Source organism: Panthera leo, chromosome A2, assembly GCF_018350215.1.
Source record: "Panthera leo isolate Ple1 chromosome A2, P.leo_Ple1_pat1.1, whole genome shotgun sequence".
NCBI classification, from domain to species: domain Eukaryota; kingdom Metazoa; phylum Chordata; class Mammalia; order Carnivora; family Felidae; genus Panthera; species Panthera leo.
In genome coordinates this window covers 153045341-153056134 of record NC_056680.1, presented here as the reverse complement: position 1 = coordinate 153056134, position 10794 = coordinate 153045341, and the positions used below count along the sequence as shown (strand labels likewise).

The 10794-nt window shown below is 50.6% G+C and overlaps 1 protein-coding gene across 1 annotated transcript in view; it reads left to right on the top strand.

Annotated features, from left to right (window-relative positions):
• Positions 1-3976: 3976 nt before the first annotated feature.
• HIPK2 (homeodomain interacting protein kinase 2) overlaps positions 3977-10794 on the top strand; it is a 184083-nt gene continuing 177265 nt past the window's right edge. The window contains exon 1 of the mRNA XM_042926327.1: positions 3977-4176. Within this exon, the coding sequence (XP_042782261.1) occupies positions 4158-4176 (19 nt within the window). The 5' untranslated portion in view covers positions 3977-4157. The remainder of the gene's footprint in view (positions 4177-10794) is intronic.

Sequence of the window (10794 nt, the reverse complement as noted above, 5' to 3'; positions counted from 1 at the left end):
AAAAATTTTTTTTAATCTAAATTCACTTAAATAACCTTTCCCCAACTATGCAAGGCCAAGCAGGCTAGCTCAACTGAATGCTTCTTACCGAAGTTGTATGTCGTAATGAGGCAGCTTTAGTCAGTGGTTCGAAGAGAAGGTGGGGATCTTCCTTGTTTGGCTCCCTTTTGCTCTCCTGTCGTGGGGCTCACTTTCCATGCCCAAGGTGGGCATGTGGGAAGGAGACTCCTCTCAAGATGTTGGCACTTGACGCAAGTGCTCTTTCTTCATTTTAATTCACCTTCCGTGGGGGTATCTTAGCTTCCTAGGGCTGTCATGCCAAAGCACCACAGACCGTGTGGCTTTCACAACCAAAATTTACTTTCTCACAATCCTGGAGGACAGAAGCCTGAGATCAACATGTCAGGAGGTGCAGTTTCTTTTCAGACCCCTGTCCTTGGCTTGCAGATGGCCACCTTCTCCCTGTGTCTCTTGTGGTCTTCCCTGTCCGCGTCTGTGTCTGAATTTTCCTGAAAGGACACCAGCCATACTGGATTAGGGCCCCCCCGAATGACCTCGTTTTTTAGCCGCATTACCTCTTTATTTTTTAAAAACTGTTTTTAACATTTATTCATGTTTGAGAGTCAGAGAGAGACAGAGCATGAGTGGGGGAGGGGAAGAGAGAGAGGGGGAGAATCCGAAGCAGGCTCCAGGCTCTGAGCCGTCAGCACAGAGCCTGATGTGGGACTTGAACTCACAAGCTGCGAGATTGTGACCTGAGCTGAAGTCGGATGCTTAACCGCCTGAGCCACCCGGGTGCCCCTGCATTACCTCTTTAAAGACCCTATCTCTCAATACAGCCACATTCGGAGTGACCAGGGGTTAGGACTTCAACATTGAATTTGGGGAGGATAGAGGAGGTATCCCAGAGACCAACATGGCCTGGAATCACTCATGGCTTAAGAGCAACTGGGGTGGGTTTAGAGGCAATTATTTCAACACCAATCGGTGCAAGCTCTGAGCAGAGGGGCATCCAAATGAGTATGCCATGGACCTGGCCCCAGAATGCTGCCAAGCCAGCTATGGGGGAACAGACCGCCTCCCTAGAAGGGGGGGGGGGGGTCGGCCATCTAGGCTGGGCGATGCCATGTGGCAGCAGAGTGTGCATGCCAGGAACTGTTCTGTAAGCCTAGAAGAAGAAGAGATAAAAATCAGGTCAGTCCCATGGAGGTTTTCGAAATAATCACAACCACCTCTTATCGAACCTCTACTGTCTGCCAGCACTCTATACAAGCTCTGTCTCCAGTCCAGTCCCACCCCAGGTGCCGTGGAAAGTCCTAGACCCAATAACTTCTACCAAGTTCTCAGTGTTGTGCTGGACGCAAACGAGCACATGTTAAATGGCAGCTATCATCGCTCAACTAACACTCGTCCAGTACCTACCATGTGCCAGGCAATGTGCTCGTTGCTGGGGATGTAAGGCCAAGCAAGATCAACATCATTTCTGCCCTTGTTGAAGGTGCTCTTTAGAGATGCACCATCCAGTATGGTGCAGAGCCGCTAGCCACACGTGGCCATGACAATGAAAAATTCAGCTCCTCAGTCACATTAGCCACCTTTCGTGTGCTCGACAGCCACAAATGGTTACATTTTCATCCCTGCAGCATTTTCTATCAGGTAGCACTGGAAAGGGGTGGAGAGATAACACCTGTACAGTGAAGGTCATGAGGGAAGAATAGTGATACTGTTACTCTCTCAATGCAACAGCGTTGCAGAAACTGAAGCTAAGAGAGGTTAAGCAATTTGACTAAGTTCACACAGCTACTAAGTGGAAGAACTGGGATCGGAACCCAGGTACATCTTAATCTCATGTTGCCTCTGGCTGTTTTGTGGAGGGAACTGTCAGGCACAGGTAGAATCTGGTTAAAGAGAAAAGACAGAGAAGGTGCCCTTGGTGGGAAAGTAGCAGCTTGGGCAAAGTCACAGATGGGGAAGGCTGGCAGAAGACCATGAATAAACCAGTCTGGCTGGAGAGGCAGTGACTTGCTGAACTCATGCGCTTGGAATGGTAAGTCAGGGCCTGCCTGCTTTGATTCCGAGCCAAGGAACTGGGAACCTCGGCAAAGGGTGACTCCTTGAAAGGTGTCGGCAGGTCCATGGCACGGTCAGAACTGTGTGTTATGGAGGTGACAGTGCTTAGGGGGAACTGGACTGAGATCAGTTAGGGATAGCAGTCGGGATAGAAAGAAAGGAACGAATGAATGGTGTGGAGCAAAGAACACCAAAGTGGGAGCCAAAAGATGTAACCTTGAGACTTCATAGCGTGCAACGTTGAGCGAAATTCACTTCTTTGGGCCTCACTTTCTCAATTCTAAAAGGGCAGGCCTGGCCCAGAGGATGTCTGAGGCTCTTTTTAGCAGTTGTAGTCCAGGATTCTGCAAATGTGATAACATGAGGCTAAGAGAAGCAGTGGAAAGCATAGCACTGAATAGAGGGGCGAAGAAGATGGCTGAGTCAAAGGTCCCCCTGATAAGGGGGAACTGTGCTTCACTAACAAAACCAGGTAAGTGTGTGAACGGGCTTCCCTCTTGTGGGGTTTGGGGGTGGGGGTCAGAGGGTATGGAGGTTGGGAAGAATAAGTAGTGAGAAAATCATGACTTTGTTTTTAAGAAAGTTGTACAGTGATCGTTACATTACAGCCCCCAAAGTATAGATTTTAAGCTTTTTTGATCCTTGACCCACAGTAGGAAATAAAATTTACATCATGGTCCAGTACAGGTGTCCAGTATTGTATAATGGAAACAAAAGGTTTCTGAAACCATAGTTACGCTCACTAAGAGCAATGGATCCTAATATTGTCTATTCTGTTGCATTTCGATTTTTTTTTTTAAGGTGGTCGCCATCCCCTGAACTAATTTTATGATCAGTTAATGTGTCCCGATCCACAGTTTCAAAAACACTGCTTAAGAGTTTGGCCCCAAGTCTTCTCACGCTGGAGGCGATGGCTGGGCATCCTATGGAAGAATCCAGGAGGGAGCTGAAGTGACCCTGGAGAAGACTCCGGGCTGGGGGGAGTTTGGAGACGTTTACTTGAAGCCCTGATCGGAGCGCGTGGAGAAGAGCAGAGGCCTGGGAACGGCCGTCCGGGCGGCGGAGCCGCGCCCCCCCCCCCCGCCCCCGCCCCCGCCCCGGACACTGCAAGCCAGGAATTCGGCAACCACCGGGGGCTGCAGGTCTGAAGCGTGCGCGGAACAGCTCTGCACCCTCCGACCCCAAGTGGATTTCCAAAGCTCCTCCCCCCACTCACCCTCCTGGGAGGCGGGCGAGCGCCCACCCCTCCCTTCATTCATTGCACACCTAGCTCCGGGCCAGGCGGGCGAGCCTCTCCGCCGGCGGTGCCCCCTTCCCGTCTCTGCCCTCCCGCCCCGCTCGCGCGCGCACACAAACTTCTGGCTGCCACCCCTGCGGACCGGCTGTCCCCGGCCGGGCGGAACGCAACTGCGCGCACCTTGCCCGCGAGCCCCGCGGCGGCCCCGAGCCTCCCCCACCCCCCCCGCTCCGCCCCACCCCGCCCCCAGCGCCCGCGCCCGCCCCGGCCCGCCGCTCCTGCCCTCCGCTCGGCCTTCCCCGCCTCGCATCCGTGCCATCGGCGCTCGATTGCGCGCGGACTCCGCGCTCCGCGGCTCGCTCGCTCGCTCGCGCTCGGCCCGCCGCCCCCGCCCCCCCCGGCCCCCGCCCCCGCCCCTCCTCCCGGCTCCGCCCGCCCCTCCTCCGCCTCCCGTGCAACTTTTGCCGAAGCCCCCACACACAGCCATGCTGAGCTGAGCTCCGGCCGGGCACTGGCCGCGCGCTGCCCGCCCCGGCTCCCGCCCCACCGCGGACCCGCTCGGGGGCCGCGGCCGCCCGGCCCCTCGGCCTCGGCCGCTGCGCCCGCCCGCCCCGGCCGCCCCGGAGCCCCGCGCAGGGGCCCGGCCTCGGCGGCGGCGGCGGCGGCGGCGCCCGGCCCCCTCCCCCGGCGCCGGCCAAGTGAGGCGGTGATGCGGGCGCTGGCGGCCCCGGCTGCGCCGAGAGCGGAGACACAGGCTCAAGATGGCAGATTCCGACTGAGGCTGGGGGGGCCGAGCTCGCGCGCCGCGTTCCCTTCTCCGTTGCCATGAACCGCGGACACCCCGGCCCCGATGGCCCCCGTGTACGAAGGTAAGGGGCGCCCGGCCCGCCGACCCCGCTCGCCCAGCGCCGCCCGGCCGCCGCGGCCCCCGCAGCTTTGTTCTGCCCGCGGCCCCTCGCCGGGCCGCCCCCCCCCTCCCACCCCCGGCCCGCAGCCCCCCGGGCGCCCGGCCTCCGGCGCCCCACCCCCCCGGGGCTTTAACCGGCTCCCGACCCCTCCCCGCCTCCCCCTCCCCTGCCCACGGCACGACCGGGATCCGGAATTTAACAGGATCTTATTTCCAGGGTGGAGAAAGAGGCGGGGGGTGGAGGGGGGGGGGGTGCGAGGGTGGGCTCCTGCCCGAAGAAAAGAAATTGGGAGGGGGCGCCTGGGAAAAGACGGACCCGTGACTGTGCTTTTCATTTATTTGGGGTAAATAAAGGTGATGCGGTTTAGCTTTCATCCTCCCCCCTCCCCTGCGCACCGCCCCCCCCCCCCCCGGAAAATTACCTTTAGGGTGATCTTCCCACTCTGTCCCCACGGCTCCCCTTTCCGCTGCTCTCCACTCCCTCCCCACACTCCTTTATTCTTCGCGAGCCTCTGATTTTGGGGGGGCTGTCGGATGGGAATGTATGTATGGGGCTAGGTGATGAGACGGGGGTACGGATGAAAAGTCCATTTCAGACCCAGGCAGAACAATGAAATTGGCTAAAATCTCCCCGCATTAGCGTGTGGAAGGGAAAATGTAGTTGAGCTTTTCAAGTCGGGGTGGGGGGGGGGCCTCGGGGGGGAGGCGGCCGAGACGGTTCCCTCGGTGGGTCTGGCTCAACCTGCGTGGTGCACCTTCACCTGGCATGGGGTCATTTTCCCGATTTGACTGTCTTTAGGAAGAAAGAAAAGCACGGAGGGCAAAAAGCTCTCCACTCCCCTTGCCCTCCCTCTCCGTTTCGCTTCTCTCCAGTCGGTTCTTGTCAGCTTCCAGCCAGAAATCAAACCAGAATCAACTAAGTTTTTACACTTCGGTGTGTTTTTGTGTGCTTGTAGTAGGAGGAATTTTAAACCAAAGGGTGCCCGATTTTTTTCAGTCATTTCATCGTGAAAATGTTTTTCTCATGAAATCATTGAAATAGCAGCCTTTACATACTTTTAGCGTCAGTCCATCTGGCTTTCTTTCGGTTTTGTTCAGATATTCTGTGGATGAAATAGCAAATGAGAGGGGAAAGGGTTTGTGTGGAGCAGAGAGGAGGGGCGGGGAGAGGAGGTTTTAATCCTTCTATAAATCCCGGGAACAGTGCTGGCGAGTGAGACAGGGAACGCATTAATAGTTTTATCTCTGTTACAAGAGGCAGATTAAAAAAAAAAAAAAAAACTTATCTGAAAAGAAAATCTGTTATTAGTTCCAGGGCTCCAAATGAATTTGGTTTCTGGATGGAATAAAGTTACCAGTCAGGCCCTGGATAATGAGGCTGTAAATAACCTATGGACTGTAAATATTTTTTTTCAGACTCTCTTAGAAACAAAGGGGCTGTTTAGAAGGCAACAGAGAGATGTTATTCCAGGGGCTTTCCTCTTTGATTCTGAAGAACACAAGGTCCATTTAACCATTCGACAAAACAAAACGAAATTTCTGATCACTCCACCACGCAGAATAGAACGAGCCAGTGGCTCTGTGAACATGCTAGGAGAGCCCATGTCGGGCCTTCATTGTTCGTCTGTGTCTATGGGAGGGGGCTACAGTCAATGCTCCCACTGTCTATGGAGTGTTAAAATGAAACAATTTTCTCTTTATTAAGTACCTCCTTGAGACTCCCTCTGCTGGACACTCCGGGTGAGCATTAGAGAAGGAACTTGGCAGTGAATTCAGAACTATAGTAAACGGCTGCTTTCCCTTTTAGGAGGGGCTGGGTATGTGGGTTGGGATGTATTTTGTCAACTTTGTAGAAAGCCGGCTTGGGAACTGTGCTGTTCTCCTCCTGTTCCTTTCCGTTCCAAATCCATATGGAATGTAGGCCATACCCCCGGGGCTAAGACGTGGCCCTGTGGTTCTGACTCCAGTGTTTTTTAAGTTATTCTTTTAGTGCATGACACCAGATAAAGAATTGTGGGTGGGTAAGGTGTTAAGGGTTAAGAACGATCTTGGATCTCAAAGGTCTCAGGAGCTCGCTGTTTTTATTTGCAAGCTTCATTCCCTGTGGCAGGTGACCTACCTGGTCACCTCTTTCAGCCCTGGGTTTCACTCAGTCTTGCCTTGTTCCTACACTTTGTACCCTTTGATTCTGCTGGAGTTTCTGTGCATCTCTATCCTTTTTCTGTTCTTTCTCCTCTCCCCTTCTCAACCAGTCCAGCCTCACACGCTCAGGCCTGGGTCTTTCTTGAAGGAGACTGTTGGTCACGTTCTGAAACAGACAGGTGACCTCTATAAAGGATTGTATTGCTGGAACCTACATTCATTTCGTGTGATGAGTGCTTCTAAGACTCCAGTGACCTCCTTTTCCCCTCCTTGGCGACATCCGCTGCATTCAGTGAGCCTGGTTTTTACCATATCCCGGTCACAGTGCACGGACTCCCTGTGTCTATCCTGAAGGAGTAGGGCTTTTCCTGGGGAAGTCACCCAGAAGAGCGATTTCTAATTGTTTTCGAGCTACTAAAAAAACGAACATGGGGTTCTTCTAAGGAGAAGTACAGTGACAGGTGAGGTATTTCTGCTGGGATTCAGGAGTGCCCTCGTTTGTTGAAATGGGGTGCACTTGCCCCAGGCGGGGATACTGGGTCAAGGCCTGAATGCAACCGTGGGGCATTCTGAAGTGCCAGCTCTTGAGAGAGAAATGCCGTCTTTGGGTATGTGTGATAATCCGAATTAATGGGTAGCCAGGTGTTACCAGGCTTCCACTTCCTGCTTTTAAGGTTAGGTTTTAAATAGCGCATTAATTTTCAGTAACTTGGTACTGGTTAAGGTAAACTTCTTTAAAAAGGTTTATTTTCTTTAGAAAGTTAAACATTTGCCTTGCGATTGTGTTTACTCCATCCACTTGCTTAGCAAGGCTTTTTTTCAATATGTAGTGCAAAGGCCAACCACATAGGTCTGTATTGCCAGGGGTTCTGAACTAGGGGACCCTACATTCCAAGTTAATTATGTCCCACCGTACCTGAGATGTGTCACGTCAATTAGTGTTGGCTTACACAGTCAGACTTCCCAGAACTGTCGTACTGAAATCTCTCATCAGATGGGTCTAAAGACACCTACCAAAATGCCTACCAAGAAATGGATTCTGAATCATCTTCCATTAAAAGAATTTGATGACACACGTTCTAAAATATCTTTTCCTGTGTTTGTGTTTTATATTTTTAAAATGAGTAAGTATAAATATTGTTTTCATTTGTACCACATTTGAGTAGTGAAGCAAGGGTCATTAATTTTATCCTCAATTCCAGGCAGTGTGGCACAGTGCTTAGATCTGAGAAACCTGGGTTTGAATCTGGCTGTACGACTTTGGACATGTTACTGAACTTCTCTGAGCTTTGTTTTGTTTTGTTTTGTTCTGTTTGAAGCCTCATTGGATTGTACGAGGACTCCATTAGCAAGGAGTATATGTAAAGCGCCTGGCTGTAGGCATTTTCTCTGTGCGTGTTAAATCCCTCTTTTTTTTTTTTAATTTTTTTAAATTTTCTGTGTTTTTGCACTGCTTACAGGCATGATGACTCCAGGGAAGGAATAACCCACAAATAGTTTGGAAAACCAATAATAGCAACATTTCAATTATTAATCTCCTGCTTTTCCTCTTCCAGTTTGGGCACCAGCGACAATAAACCCCCCACGGCCACGCAAGAAAGAGCCTTTCTGACCCCCTGTGTGACCTTTCTAGATTTCTATTCCCACTGAGTTTCTGCCAGCTTCAGGTAGAGAATTTCGCACATTCTATGCCACTTTAAAAATGAGGAAACAAACCGTTAGAGCAGAGTTTCAGGGGCTGCAGCTGTGCCTGTGGGAAAGTATCCCAAAGCATGAAAGATAACCTTCAGCCCTAACCAGGATCCCTTCCTAACCCAGGGGGCAGGCGGGGAAAGGGTGCAGCCAGTCGGCTCACCAGCCTCAAGAGGGGCGTCTGGCTCATCGTGCGTTTGACACACTTTTCCTACAGGAGAAAACTTGGTGCTTTATGCACGTTACAGCTGCTCCTGTCTTCATATTTAATTTTCTTATGTTTCCTCATTTCTCTTCCTTCCCCCCGTAGAGACCAACCTCAGGGAACCACCTTTGAGGTTTCTAAGGAACAAAGTAGAGATGATCAAGAGGGTATGATATGTGACCATTTTTTTTATTGTTCTCTGAACGTGTAATTTGCCAGGGCTTTCTGGTAGTCTTGTGATGACAATTCAAGCACTTGAGGTTGCTGTCAGAGACGGGATTCAGAATAACGCCAGCCGACTTTGTATAACCACCGATAGATAGAGTGTGAACGTGAAAGGCCTGAACTCTCAATAGTTCCGTCTAATTTGATGATACTCTGTGTGTGGGGGGGGGGGGGGGGGAGTGAGCAGGGGGGAAGAAAACTGAAAAGCTGGGGTATAGGGAGGTCTTTATTTTTCTTCTAAAAGAAACCAAGGTGCCTGAAGTTCACAGCGGGAAGTGTGACTTATGTGCCACTTAGAATGTGCTGCACCCCCCACTCACATTAACTCACTGTCCTAACAGCCCCACGAGCTGGGCACTGTCACCCTGGCTCTGCAGGCAGGGCACATCTTTAATGAATTCACTTAACAAGCATTTACGTAGGGGCTCTTTCCTCGAGGAGTCCAGGAGGTATGGGAAGCGAAAGTCAAAAAGTACACGTGGGCTCACCGGACCGTGGCCTGACTCAAGGTGGAATGCTTTTTGGGGGACGCGTGTGCGCGCCAGTTTTTAATTCTTAACGTGCGAGTGTTTCTTAAGCTGTATAGGGAAGGCCTCGTTTCCCCATTTTTCTCTTGAAAGGTGTTTAATTTGGATCAAACAAGTATTTCTGAATGTAGGAAATCCCTGTTACAAATTTCCTTAGAAATCACCATCTCTAGTTACCATTGCTTCCTCTTTTCTTATATTTTGTATCCTTGTAAATGCAAATATGTTTCTAATTTGCACACCCGCCCCTCGGAGACTTTTTGTTCTTTAAGGCTACGGGTTGTGCTGTGAGTGGACCAAGCGGACCCCTGCATCGGCCGTGGCTTTTGGAGAATTAATTTCTGGCCTGGCTGCCTGGATGAGATCTTGTGTTGTGGTACTTATTGGTGGGGATATAGATCCCTCAGGGAACTGTGGGAGAAGAAAACCCGGCTCTGCCACTCAGGAGCATAGAACCCAGGGCAGGAGAGGACCTCAGGAGAAATGTAGTTCATCCCTCCTGCCTTCAGGAACGTCAGTGTCCATGACTTGAAATCGTCAGTTCATCAAAACAACCTCAATCTCCCAACACCCCGCCCAGGGAAGAGCCACACTAGGAACCCCCCTCAGTGACCAATTCCAGGATTCTAGTAACTGGATTGCCAAAAAATTCCTGGGCCCACCAGTTCTCTGCTGCCATCGTTCAAACCTGTTTTCTTTTACTCAGTTCCTTTCTCTAAAACCTTTCATATATTTGAAGATAATAACTGGGTCTGTTCAGCTCTTTCCCCACAGAGCCTGTTCTGTGTCCCCTCCCTCCTCTGAACTCTCTCTAGTTTCTCCACATTAAAAAAAAAAAAAAAAAATGGTGGTGGTCGAAACTGAATGCAGTTCTTTAATAATGGTCTCATTAGTACAGTGTACATAAGAAAAATGACTTCAGGCTTCTTGCATCACCGGGAACCCCTAGAGGGCAGGAACCAAATCTGATTCATCTTTGCACCCCCCACAGTAGCTGTGCAGTCCGTGAAACCTCGTAGGCACTTCATAAATATCTGTTGAATTGACTCTTCCTTTAATATATCTAAGTAATAACTAACATACACCAGCGCTGGATTGGTAACTAACAGCTCGCTTCACCTCAGTCCCGAGTCTTCGAGTTCCTTCTGTGGCACGCGTAGTCATCCCTCCCCCAACAGCGCCACCTTCCGCTTGACTCGGCGTCTGCTGGATCCCTTTGAATTCATTCACCCTCTACTTCCAGCTCTTCAGAATCTTATTTATCTCCTACACATCCGACCAACAGAATGCAGAGGACATGAGTGTCTGAAGTTGAACTGCTCTTGAAAGAAGAGACTACACAGAAGAATCTTGATGATTCAGTGTAATATCAGTTCCTCCAGGTTTAGAAAGGACAGTTTGTCAAATTCTCTACAGATTCTGAGTCAGCTAAAGCCATACCTGTTTTTCTGGGTTCTCTGTGACAAGTAAGCAAGGCATTTGTGAGAGCGGCTACAAGTCAGCTGGTATTCCTCCCTGTCTTTGGTCTAAAGCCAACAGAAAAGGCCAAAGATTCTGATGGACAAGGCCATTCAACTTGGGACTTTCTGATGAGTGACTCTCCCATTAGAAAGTAAGCCAGTAAAATAGTTGCCAATACAAAAAAAAAAAAAAAAAAAAAAAAGCAAACCTTGAAAACTGGAAAATAATTTTGTGGTTTTTACAGTCACTTATTTCTACACATGGCACTGAAGAGATTTGTAGTGTTTTGAAAGTGGTCTGTTTTGGCAATTCTTGCCTAACTTCTTTT